Raw genomic sequence first — 13,646 nt, 5'->3', positions numbered from 1 at the left:
TTTAAAATTGTTTCTCCCTCTATTCACAATGTTAAACTTTGATTTTCAGATACGTTTTTCTAAACTCTTTCCTTGCCTTAAACAATTAATGTGGGTTTTCTTTCTACAAAACTGAGGGCATATAGAAACCATTCTATATCTTTTTCTTAAAATTTAAGAATATGTGGTAGGCACACTCTCCCCCAAATAAATATAGATTGATCTCTTTTTAAAAAAAATAATTGCATTATAATAAATACTTCACATATGCACTATAATTTACTCAACAAGCCCTGTGCTGAATGACATACAGGTGGCTAAAAACTAATGTTCACGGGAGGTATCCTTGTCTTGTTCCTGACCGGCACTGGGACAGCTGTCTATTTACTTGAAAAATGACAAAATGGTTCCTTACTTCACAGAAGCTACATAAATAATTCCAAATAGATCACAGAACTACTAGCAGAAAATACAAGCAAACATTTGCATAATGTTGGAGTGGAAAAGGCTGTCTCAATATAGAATATCCAGAATCTACGAAGGAGAAAGAGCCTGTCAGATTAGATACACAAAAATTAAAGCTTTCTGTGTGACGAAAGGAACTGTATAAAGTCAAGACAAATGATATGATAGACAGGGTTAATTTTCTAATATACAAAGAGTTTCTTGGAAATAGCATAAAAATGAGAGAAATAGAAAAGTAGAGAATAAAACAGACTTCGCACAGAGGTAATACAAATGGAACAGTCATCAGTCAGATAAACTGGTCACGGAAATGGACATTTTAAAAACAACAAGCTACTCTTGCCTCAGCTGGGCAATATTTTAGGAGACAGATAACATCTAATCCAGCCCTTCTGAACTAGCCTGCACTAGAGAATCACCTGCAGAGCTTCAAATACTGATACTCAGAAACCCATGATTTATTTGGTTTGGAGTGAGGCCTGGGGTTCTACATTTTAAAAATGTCCCTGAAAGATGTTAATGTACAGAATTTGAACATCAATAATTTGGGATGAATTTGCATAATCTGGAAGTCACTGCTCTAGACTTAGGGAGGGTCTGTGGAAAAGGGTTCTCTTCTCCACTGTAGGTGGGACTGTAAATTATTACAGCTTTTCAGAAAATAATCTGGCAGAATTAATTAAAATTTAGAATACACAAACCTTTTGGATTCAGTAATTCCACCTTGAACAATGCATCTTAGGGAAATTAAAGCAGCACCACACAAAAATAAGCCTGCATATACACACAGGCATGTTTACTGCAGGATTGTTTAGATGGCAAAAATCTGGAAAGAAAGAACTGTTGAAAAAAGATACTGAGATGTCCAATGCAGCGAAGAGGGACACATACCTATTGATATGTCTGTAGAATATTGTTAAGTGAAAAACGCAAATCACAGAATGTTAAAAATAGATCCAATTTTTAAAGACATATATGTGTGCTGTTTGAATAAGAAAACCAAAAGGCATAGAAAAGGAACATCAAATTGGGAGATGATTGAGAGGGAGCTACGAAACTGTTAATTTTTCTTTGGAAAACAAGAGAATCTTTTGTAATTCAAATGGTTGTTTTTTTTTTTTAACAATGAGTCTTAAAATAGGCACATATTTAAAAAAAGGAAGAAATGAGATTAACCCTAAGATGTATGAAAACTTATAACAAAGTAACTAATATACTCTACTCGTGAATTAAGTTATATATTGATATTGTGTATTTGTATTGTTTATTATATACCTTATATTTATATATAACTATATAAATACATTATTATCATAATCAGTTATACTATATACTGCTATAATTAAGACAGCATTGGAAAGATAGATCAAGAGCACAGGATAGAGTCCAGAATAAAAATCCAGTTTTACATAGAAAACTATTTGATGAAGCTGACGTCGCAAGTGGGTGGGGGAGGCTGGGGAAATTGTTTCATAGCTTGCCGCTGTGACCAGCTGGGGAGAGATTAAACGGCCCCATGATGGGGAAATCTGGGCCAGGTTGGGGCTTGGAGCTGAACGTCATGCATTCTGAGCAAGTTTCCAGGTGACTCTGATGCTGCTGATCTGGAACACACTTGGAACATCAGTGGCCTGGACAGAGTGCCCTGTAGCAGAACGCATCCCTGTGGTTTCTGGTCAACCTGTAAATCCCACAGGGAGGCGTGGTGTCGGGGCTGGAAAGTGAACTGTGCTGGGTGATTTGAGGTTGGGGGTAAGTGCCTGGAACTGTTCTCGATCTTGGCAGCTGTTTGGCAACTTCACTTTCTGAGCCCAGCAACTGCCTCAAGAATGTGTCCAGCAGGATTCAGGCAGGGGCTGGGAACGCACATCTCGGAGGCCATGCTGTCACTCTTCAGCTGGGAGAGCCGGATTTCTTCTCCACCACCGACAGCATCAAACGCAGCCGCCTTCAGCACAGCTTACGAAGCACTTTCTTCTGCTATAACTGGGTTTTTCAAATTCAGTAATGATCCTGCTTCTGTATTAGGTAACAGGTTAAAAAAAATTTGCCAGGCTGATTCATTTTACCATGACCTTCATATTTTAGAAAGATTAAGTCCAAGTCCCCTGGCTTCCTCAGCTCCCCAGATTAAATGTTCCTCGTTGTTCAGCATGTGTTACAGCGTATCACCCTGTTTTTTATTAGCCTTTCTCAACTTTCCAACTTCCTTCGCTTTCCAAGATGCTCCTTCCTGACCACAGAGTTCAAGTGAATTCCTCTGGTTCCTACCTTCTGCCCAACAACAGACAGAACACCCCTCCTTTTGAGAAACCCTCAGCTGCCCTGCACAGAGGCCACTGAGCAGAGGCTGCTGGAAGTGCCCCCAATTCACCCAGCTCCTTCACTTACTCATCTGAATGAGGGTTCTCCCCCACATTTAAGCCCCTCTGATGTATTCCGAAATGGCTTCTTGGAAGAGATTTTATTTTATTTTATTTTGGTGGGAGGGGGGATTAGGTTCACTTATTTTTATTTATTTATGTATTTTTTAATGAAAGTACTGGGGATTGAACCCAGGACCTTGTGCATTCTAAGCACGCGCCCTGCCACTGAGCTATATACCCTCCCCTACAGTGGATATTTTAAACTCTGAGAGAGGGGTGAGTGAGAAGCCAGGAACTGAAAAATAAAAATCATTCCTTTTAAGTTTCACTATCTCTGGGTTACTTGGGGTCTGGCAGCCACCACTATCACAATCTATTACTAAACCTAAAACTGAAATGACCACCCTCAGTAAAACACCTCTTCTCATCACCCGAATTAACATCTAAGTGTTGCACCTACGCAGATACTGCCTCTTGGCTTGTAAACCTCTCCACCTGCCTCCACTTCCACAGACTCTTCAAAAACAAATCCCATGACAACGTAAACCAGTGGACAAGGAAGTTAAAAGGAGAGGAAATCTGCTGACCGAAAATGAAGCCAGATCTCACAGGCTTAACCCCCCTTTTCTCCTCTAGGCTAGAGATGGTTTCTGTTTGGTTCCCTTCTAGTGTCCTCATTATCCCTCATCCCAAGTTTCAGGACTTGGTGGAGGAAAATACAGAAGCTCCTGTATGTCAAAATCCCAGCGATGAACTTTTAAATGCTAATTTAACAGGAAGGGATGAGGTCCCAGCTAAGACTTGACCCTGGAGGAGTTTGGAGCAGTCCCTGCTCCTAGGTGGGTCTTCCATACGTGTGGCATGAGTGGATGCTGCTCTGCCTGGGTGTTTCTGGTCCTAATCGGCATATCTTCTGAGAATGTATTATTTCCGCACAATTCCCTAAGGGCATGTTTGGTGCTGGTGATGGTGGACTGGTGGGTAGCGGGTGGAGAACCCAGCTCTTGGGACGGCTCTCGGGAGCATCCAGACCAGCTCGACATCTCGCTTTTCCGGCCATGACCGGCTCTCATAAATCATTGCGCTCCACCTTTCTTTGCTTTACAATCTCTTAGGTGGCTTGCCAGTAAACTTTTGTAGCTTTAATTTCTTAGTATTTGGCCCTGGGACATAGGCTATAAATCTGTCTTCCCCAACCTGCCTCTTTACAGTAAATCTCAGCGCTCAGCTTGCTCAACTGCCCAACCAAATCTTCTGAAGGAATCGCTTTTCACTTCTTACAAAAACAAGGGAAGCTGCCGCCACCCCATTTTCCAGGAGACAACATTCCTGCTCCCCAGGCAGAGTTTCCACCAAAACCTTTCACTCCTATCTGGATTTCTTACTAAGTCACTACTTCTAGTTTCTAACTCCCTTTTCTCTCTCCATCCTTAGCTTTATGGATTTTCTCTCTCCTTGGCTTTTCTAACAGTTTCTGTCTGCTTGTGAAGATCTCATTACTCAGAGATTATTAATCCTACCTTCCTAATCGGCGGCTCATCCCTCTGCTCTTCTCTTCCTCACCCATCACTCTCTGGGGACAACACTGCACAGATCCAGGCGGCAGCAGGGCTCCTGACAGTCCTTGCTCCAGAGGTGAGGGCCTCTTTATCAGCCATCAGTGCCCTTTTGGCCCCTTAATATTCCTTCAGCGCCCCCACCTCGTCCACAAAGCCTTCGCTGAACGTACTTCCTCCTTCTCTGTTGTCACAAAGCTGCTGGTGCAGGGAGGATGCTCCTAATGTGACCATGTGTCCCCTCCCTCAGGAGCCAAGCGAGAGTGTGTGGGATCAAACAGATTCCTTAGTCTCATCCGTGGCTGGCAGGGTCCTTGCTCCACTGGTCACATCGTTATCTGGGGAAAACTGTCACCAGGTGGCTTCAATGCTTACACTCACCCGGGCTTCCTTCTTCTGTCCCGTTCCAACCTTCTTTTGTTCAAGTCTTCACAAAATTTACTAGAAATGCACATGATGCCTCCTGTTCAGTGTTCCGCAGGGGATTTTAGAAAGGCACAAATGGGACTCTAACCTTTTTCTTAAAGCCAAACTATTTTCTCAGCCACATTTAGCATTTGGTTCTTCTGTGACGGGAAATGTGTGATGTCAGTTGACTGCAATGTGGAGGAGAAACGGCCCTGAGATCCCTTTGTGCTGGCCCTCACCGTGACTATGTGTCAGTATGTGGTGACTTCCATCACGGTGGCAATGTGTCTCTTGAAGGGCTGGGTTGCTCTGGAGGCAAGGCCATGACTTCCAGGTGTTTGGAGTGGGGGAAACGGGGAAATGAGGGAAGAGCGAGCCCTGAAGAGGGGCCCATCTCAGATGAGGGCGCAGGGAATCCTTCAACTCCAATCTCCACCGCTGCTTACAGTCTTTCCAGAAGCAGGAAGACAGGAAACACTACACTCAGGTTTGTCTTCTCGAGAGAAGAACATCTAACTCCGATCTGTTCCCTGGGCAGGATTCCAGGGGGAAGCCGACAGGAACAGCCCAACAGCAGAACGAGTACGACAGAAATGCCGCAGGAGGAAAGTGCAGTCGGGGGAAGTCTAAGTACCGTCCAGCAGTGACCTGGGACGTCTCCAGAGAGCAGGTGGCTCGTGAGCTGAGTCTTGTGCGGTGAGAGAGAAGGAGCAGTGAGAACAGAAAGAAGAAGCTAAGAAGGTACAGAGCAGTGCTTTTCAACAGTTAGTAGGACTAAAATCATCTGAGGCATCTGGTTAAAATGCAAGCTCCCAGGTGGTACCCCCAGAGATTGAATTGGAAGATCTACAGTGAGCCCAGAAATCAGAAAACCTAATAAACCTCCAGACCCCTAGCTGAGAAGGCACTCAGGCTACGAACGTCATGGAAGCTATGGACGGCGGTTCCAGGTAATTCTGAGTACCTTGGTTTGGTTTAAATTCTCAATTTAGAACAGGATTTGTAAACTAAATACCTACAGAAGTTAAGCTGGTACAGGCAATGAGAGTGGTTGATCATGTATATGAGCAAACATAAAAACTGTCTCCTTCTACTCTTCAAGGGACAGCAGCCACGTCATTCCAGCAAATTATCTGTCATGTAGAAATATGTGTCCAGGACACGTAAGCTTTCCATTCTCAAGAGAAGCCTGAAGCCTGGATTTCATATAAATCCTCCCTGTCTGATTATTAATTGGCGGATTAAAACAACATGAGCACCAAACAATTCCTTGAGGGCCACTTGTTGGCAAGATTAGAGAGGCAGAATAAAATCTTTGTTGTATTTAAGACTTGAATGAGAGACTTAAATTATATTTCTTCTGCTAGACAATCAAAACAGAAGATTTTGGAGCAAAGAAGGGATCTGAACAAGAGTGCGTTAGGAAAATTCATATGGCTTTTGCATACCCTTGGGATGAAGTGGCTTGGGAGGTTCTTCCAAATGTGCCAAGGGGAAAAGAGAGTATGAAAGATGCTGGGGAACAAGAGGCCAAGAGATGTGATTGGCTGTGCAAGGAGGCGGGAGAAGGAATCATCTGGAGTTCTTTACGTCTAAATATACACCACCTCCATTCATCCTTTTTCCTTAATGTACTTCTGTTTCAGCTTCATTCATTCCACAAAAAAGATAATTTGAGTGGCGTTCTGATAAGTGCCTGCTTAATAGGGAAACTGAGAGTCATTTCTTCAGGGACAATAAAAAGCACAGACAAAATATTTTATAATATCTATAATAAATGCAAAGAAATCGATACAAACAAAACTTGGCTTTAGCAAACTGTACATACATAAATATTTTTTTACTCTAACATTCACCTTTTTTTTTTTTCACATAAAGCCTTCCATGATCTTATTTATTACATCCAGTTCTTCTTTATACTTAAAAAAAGTGCCTTGTAGATTTACAGCTTGTGCTTCTAAAGCAAGGGTTAGAACATCATGCCCCAAAGGAAAACAAGGTAGAAAGGAAGTTGCCATATAAGCTCTTAAAAAATGTATGTTACAGGGTTCTAAAATCTCATCAGCACTGGTTGGTTGGTAGATTGTTCGAGGCCGACACGGCACTCAGGTAGCATCCTTTATTGACTGGATGGAGCAGCACTGTGGGAAAGCTGCCCAGATGGTCTGCTGAAGTCCCTGGGGATGCACAGAATGAGTCTGTGCTTCCAGGGAACATTGGAGGTCCTTAATCTCTTCTGTGCTGAGGCTCAGGTTCAAAGAAAGACCCTTCCAAACCTTCCCGCAACTATTTGCTCTCCTCTCGTCACTGTTTATCATCCACCTCCAAAGCCACGATTTGCACACACGTGGGATGTGGAGGTGAGCTAAAGCTGCCACCCCGAGTGCATCTGCCAAGATTCAGGTCCTCTTCTTGCTAGTTGTAGGGCTGCCCTCGGCCAGGTCCTCCCTGTGCTCCCGGCACTGCCGCCGACGGCACCTGCTTGGTTCAGAGTGGAGGCGGGCCGTTGGTGTATCTGAGCATGGGGTGGAATGATCGGGCAAAATTGTTGGAGAGGGCACAGCTGTAGTCTTCCTCGGACACTGGCACAAGGCAGGCGAGCCCGACGAGAAGCAGCAGCAGAAGCTGAAGTGGGACAGCCGCCCGGAGGACCCGGAACAGGAAGGCTCGGCCGGACCGAGCTGGCTGGGGCTCAGAAAGGGAGGAATCGGAGCCACCTTTTATGGACCTGAGGGAGGAATCGACATAAATAACTCAAAGATCTCCAGTGCTGGATGGAGGCTGCTTCCTCACCTTCCTGGAAGCTAACAGGGTCGGGCCAGACACCACCCAGCCTGGCAGTGAGCTGCCAGCCTTCTGCAGTAAGCCCAGGTGATCTCCCCACCACCAAATGAAGAGTTGTTTGGAAACTGCACTGATGGAAAATAAACATTTAGTCAGTCAACTGAAGGTAACTAATTGGGTTCAAAGTCCCACCCCTTAATTTGGTAAAACATTTTCCATCAACAAAGATAATTGCTCCACACGCCTTCTACCAGCATAAATTAAGCAGATCCAGGGTAATTAAAACGGGGATGTTTGATGCAGTACATTTGTGGCTTAAGACTACCAGGAGCACCGTTAGGCAACGTGAGCTGCCGTCAGGCTCACACAACATATCCCTCCCATCGAGCCGTCCTGGATGTGCCAAAATCCACGTGGCAAGGACAAGAATAGCACAGACCCATGAAGTCTAATTAATCTGAGAGTATACCCTGGTTTCATCTTGCACTGAGTCAGCAACCGGCCCTGACATGAGTGGGCTGCAAAGCTGGAAGAACAGGACGGCAGTGGAGTCGGTCTGCCCAACACTGGTGTTGAATGACACCGATTCTAGGCTGATCCGTCTGTCACTAGCTCTGTGCATTTGGGAAATGGACATGATTTTTCTGAGGACAGACTGCCATTCTGAAGCCCCCTTCAAGACTCAAATTCCTAGTTTTCTTATCTCCTTTAATTGCCCCAACTCCTTGTAAGTGGTGCATTAGAGATGGAGCCTGAATTTCAGGAATCCTAAGAAAGACTGACTGTGACAGGCTGACCATGGAGTAGGTTCTGGGTGGGGTGCACTGTGTTCTCTTGTGAGCACCCATTAATGTTTTGATTGGTTATTAGTAGAAAAGATGAAGAAAGAAATGTTATTTACAAGAGGAATTTTGTACACACACACACACACACACACACACAACATCACAGAAGCAAAAAGAATAGAGGTACCGATGACACACATGCCACCATACCTACTGTGAACTCTCTAATGGTTGTGCTGGTAAAGACACTGAATGTGAGGCCCCTGGAGAAATATGGTGTGAAAACTGTATTGGTTACTCTGTACGTTTATCTTATAAGAAAACACGTCACTGGCTCCCCTAGTAGTCATTAATTTCTAAAAACAGATTCCACTGGAGTCAGTGAGGGATGAGGAGTGGCACCAAAGAAAATAAATGTGAAGGTTAAAAAAAAAAGACATAATCTCCTTAAAAGGGAACAGAAGAGCTACTCAAAACTCTCTTATTAAACTATCAAAGAAGTACGTGAGGCCAGACTGGCCCTGCAGAAGCCCGGGCAGCCGCGTGCGACACTGTGCCTCTGCTGCAGCCCCTGTCGTGGGGTGAAAACACACGTACCTGGTCTACCCTGGCCTGCGCTCTTCTCTGGTCTACAACGAACGGCTGTGTGACCTCGAGCAACTCGCTTCACCCCTATGCTGCAACTTCTTCTTCAAACCCTTCAAATTAGACTAGAGGGGTCTTCCAATCTGCAAGTTCCATAGTAGACACATTTTATGTCTTCTACTAATCGGTCAGCACGGTCTACCAGCTGGGAGGCCACAAGAGTTCAGTCACCATCTAGTGGTCAAACTGACTAACTGCCTTTATGCTAAGATCAGTGAGTTATTCCTAAAGAGCTCAGCAGGACAAAGCAGATATTTTGTGAAGATCTAGTAAAGCATGAAAGAAGTAAGGCACCTATCTGTTAAACAGAAGCTTCTTTAGTTACCTAGCTGGGAAGTATTCGGGTTGAGATAAGGCCTTAGAGAGTATCTAACCCATCTTTAATTCTGTGGATAAGTAGCTATGGAGAGTCAACATTTACCCTGCTAACTGCCGGGCGACACAAGCGTTTGTCTTGGGTTCTCCCACTCAGTCCCCACCGCGGTCCTCAGGGAGCGGGGCACCTTCGTCTTGTAGCCGACGAGGGGGAGGCACAGAGAAGTAAGAGAATGGGCTTGAGGTCTCACAGCTAGCAGGTGGCAGGACTAGGATTTCAGCTCTGGTTTTTCACCTCCCAGAACTTGGGCTCTTATCGACAGGGTGAATGACCTGCCCCAAAGCCACAATGAAAGGAAGAGATCGTGCAGGAACTCAGGGCTCCAAACGCCCTGCCTACCACACTCTCTGTATGCTTTGTTTGGTGACATGGACCCATCATCGAGGTCACACTTATGTCACAGATATCTCACCTGTAGAAGCAAAGAAGACAATGCTTGCATCCTAATATACCTGGAGGTGAGTGGTTTCCTCGTGTCTAAAATAAGTGTCCCTATTGGGGAGGGTACAGCTCAGAGGTAGAGCGTGTGCGTGGCATGCGTGAGGTGCTGAGTTCAATCCCCAGTACCTCCATTAAAAATATGCATCTATAAATAAATAAACCTAATTATCCCCCCAAAATAAAATAAGTGCTCTAATCATAAAGCCTCACAGTATTACACAGATTATCAAGTCAGCACGTGGACAGGAGGCGCTCTGCTTTGAGGCAGTGGTACAATCTTGGGCAAGTAATTTGGTCTCTCATTTGCAAAGATGAGGGTACGTTCATATCCTAAAATCTTTTTGGCTCTGATAGGTTACGAATTCAGTGGTTTCAAGCGTCTGGAGAGGGATGGGATCGTTACCCATGAGCTCTGGATTGAAATTTTCTTCAATATACCTTTTCCGTGACCTGAAAATACGCCCTGGCAAGCAGTACTCTCCACCCATCACCTGTCTGAGTCACAGCCAAAGCACAAAAGACAGCCCCACATTTCCTCATCGTTCAGGACCTAAAGCCACTGAGGGAGATTTCTAACAGACTCTTTTTCTTTAGAAGTCACTGAAGGACTTTAGCGATGGGCAGATTTATGTATATAATTGATAGTAACAGTCTAACAGAGCTGAAGAGCCCTTGCTTGCCAGTTATTAGCTTCTTTGAGTGATTAAGCCAAAGATCAAGATCAAAACAAGAGCTACATATTGACTAGCCTGCTCCTGAGGAAAGCTAGAAAGGGCACCCTCTGGCACACGGGCTCGATGTTGCAGGCTCTGCGGAAGGACACGGCACACTGAACAGCATCAGAGCACTCCTTATTACAATTTATTTAGTGTGTGCTTTCTAATGTTGAAGAATGCCAACCTAGGGAGAAATAATGGGCTGAAACAGGGGCAAAGAGAACACACAGTGCTTAGTGAGCTTCCATACAGTTGACTGCTCTTGGAAATGTCCGATTTCTCTATTGAAAAAAACAGAAGAAGCCACCTGCTTGGGGCAATTACCAAGGTTTCAACGTGCCCAAAGTTGCCTCTTCTTTCGGGTAAACCTGTTCAAGATCTTCTAGTACAAACAGGTTAATGATATCAAGTAACAGGGTACTTTTAATGTTTAATCTATTGACCTAAAAATCACCTAAGTTTCAAGAGTCTTGGGAAATTGAGGAGGGGAAGAACAAAGAGAATTCATGGGCTGGTTACTCATTACTCTCCAACGGTTTATTCCATAAGTAGATGCCACGGAGGTGGTGTTGATAGAAGAAAAACTGTAAGTGTGAACTTACTGAAGGGACTTAATCAGTGGAGATATTTCAGATAATTCTGTCCAGAGAAAACATGCTTGTTCTCTACCAGTAAATGTTTACTTGATTATTTCTCTCACTCACCTCACAAATTTGGGGATTAATCATGGCCTGGGAGCTGTTTCATCTCTTTCCCAAAATAAGTCTAGTTGTGGGAGGAGGAGGATGGAGGAGAGGGAGCAGCGGATACAAACACTCCGCAGAAAAGGAAGTATGGCCAAGAGTTGTGAGAAGCCTGAATCGTGTGCACGCAGAGTGTGGCTCATCTCAAAAACCCTACATATTCAAGGAAATAAGATGAGTTAATTCTGGGCATACCTCATTTAAGCCCAAATGAAGAGACACTTTCAATTCATTTTGTTACTTGTGAGCAAACACGGGCAGCAGAGGGACAGGAATTTATTGGGGGCAAGTATTAGGTTGTCTATGATCTTATTGCCTGTTCTTGTGTGAATGGCCTTTGTTCTTTCCATATGTCATCCAGAAGACAAATGCCCAGAAGCCATTTAGGATTTCAGTCTCCTTTTACTCCAGGATGAACATTCTGGTTAGTCCTATGCAATCCCAGGCAACCCATGGGAACCCCAGGCCTGAAACTGTTGCTTAAAGAATCCTACCCGTTAACAGCCCTTCGGTAGAGCAGAGTGGTGAACGAGGTAGGATCCAGAGTCAGAGAGACCTGGGTTCAAATTCTAAATCTCCATGCCTCTGATCCCTGGCGTTCTTGTCTGTAAAACTGGGACTGCAGCCTTGCCGTGGACATGCTGGGAGGGTTACATGAGGTAACAGATACACGGCACTTAGCATGGTGCTTAAAACAGAGCAAGTGCTAAACAAATGTCAGCAACTTGTCATGATTATCTGATTATTAAAGCATAAGTGTGCTGACTCAGACCTTTCCCGTTTTTGCTGGATTCAGCCTATTCGTCCAGGGAGATGTTCCTGATTTATAGCATTGCTTTTCAAAGATGTGATGCATTTTCCAAAGTGTCTGACTTGCTCCTGGGAAACTCTGGGAATGCATACCTCAAAATATAAAAGACGCGTATTAGAGCCTTACCCTGTAACTATCCTCAGCCAGGGTGTCCAGCCTGCCCCAGGGGCAAGACTGTTCTAGGCTGAGGCACTTTGAGACCTTTGAATAAATAAATCCGCAGGGTGGAGTCTGACAGCATGGATTTGAAAAAAAAAAATTCCACAAGAAATTAAGTAGTGTTTATAGTGAAGCCCTGGTGTACATGCAAAAAACCCCACTGTGCTTGCTTAAATATATTTGGCTCCCTTGAGCACATTTTTAAATGAGGCCTTTTTTCCCTCCCTTTTAGTGTTTCAGCCAGTCATTTGCCACTTCTCATTCCACCTCAGTTCTCTGTCTAGAAGGTGCCAGAGACGAAAGGTGCCCAGGGAAAATTTTGCATTTTACAATTCCCAGCTTTGGAAAGAAGTCATCAATTCACTCTATTCTGACTGCAGAGCAATTATGCCTTTGCCTTGCTGGAAACTGGGGTAAAATCTTCCTGTTGGTCAACTTCAACTAATCCACAGCAGAGTTTTGAAGAGTTACTGGGTATTGGGTTAGACAATTTTAGGTCAAAAGGAGTTAGCTGGCCCATCACAAATATAGCTTCAAAGAGCATGCTCCTTAAATATGTTTAATCCCCCCAAACTGTGAATAGTTATTATGAAAGCATACTTTCAGATGTTTTTCAAGTGTTTAGAATTTTAAGGGAGATCCTTGTCATTAATTTAGGGGATCTCTAGATTCTGACATATTGCAAGTCTTTTGATGGCAAGAACAATATTGTATTAATTTTGTAAGCCTGGGGCCTAAACACAGTAGGTGTATGGTAAACCCTGGCATCAATCCATGTGTAGGCTTAGAATACTAGGTGAGAGGACACAGAACAGTGATCATAAAATCAAACTGAAATATACAGTAGGCAAGCAACTGACACTATCAATATCTGACTTTAAATAAGAAAAAGAATGTAAGAACCCTCCCTCCCAACTAATGACTCAGTTTCTTTCAACTCAGCCTCTTTCCTCTCTCAGGAAGAATATATGCCTAAATTTTTCCCATCACAGACTGCTGGGGTCAACATTCTCAACTGTTTGTGCTTCTGCCATAACCTTTCAAGTTTGCTGAACCAGTGCAAGATCAAACGCCAGGTAATCTCAAGTCTCAATGTGTGAACAGCCGGGATTGTGAGTGAAGTTAATTCTTTCCCAGCAGACTCTCCCTGTCATTGTCCAGGTTGGATGCACCCCCAACAAAGGTGCCAAGGAGCTGGGAAGTCCAAGAATGTTCAACCACAACCTGTCTGCCAAGGTGTTTGATGATGTTTGCCATTCGGAGGAAGATCGCTTGCATTCCAGGTCCGCTAAGCAGCAAAGTGAACCCTGAGTTGTGAGCTCAGAAGGGTGTTAATAAACAGTGCTGGACAGAGCAGAGCTGAAAGGCGCCTTGCAAATGTCACAGTGAGAACATGGCTGTCCCAGCAGCAA

General features: G+C 44.2%; 1 protein-coding gene and 1 non-coding gene across 5 annotated transcripts in view; both read right to left on the bottom strand.

The window, feature by feature from the left end:
* Positions 1-2,978: 2,978 nt before the first annotated feature.
* On the bottom strand, positions 2,979-3,052 carry TRNAS-AGA (transfer RNA serine (anticodon AGA)). Its single transcript has one exon. It is a non-coding gene; the product is annotated as a tRNA-Ser (tRNA).
* Positions 3,053-6,529: 3,477 nt separating this feature from the next.
* The window catches only part of SYNE1 (spectrin repeat containing nuclear envelope protein 1), a 427,410-nt gene continuing 420,293 nt past the window's right edge, over positions 6,530-13,646 (bottom strand). For all 4 annotated transcript variants that reach the window (XM_074368141.1, XM_074368140.1, XM_074368142.1 and 1 more), the window contains one exon: positions 6,530-7,502. In XM_074368141.1, the coding sequence (XP_074224242.1) occupies positions 7,262-7,502 (241 nt within the window). In that variant the 3' untranslated portion in view covers positions 6,530-7,261. The remainder of the gene's footprint in view (positions 7,503-13,646) is intronic.

The sequence above is a fragment of the Camelus bactrianus genome, chromosome 8 (assembly GCF_048773025.1).
Source record: "Camelus bactrianus isolate YW-2024 breed Bactrian camel chromosome 8, ASM4877302v1, whole genome shotgun sequence".
NCBI classification, from domain to species: domain Eukaryota; kingdom Metazoa; phylum Chordata; class Mammalia; order Artiodactyla; family Camelidae; genus Camelus; species Camelus bactrianus.
The sequence above is the reverse complement of the archived record's forward strand: the minus strand, read 5'-3'. Positions and strand labels throughout refer to the sequence as shown.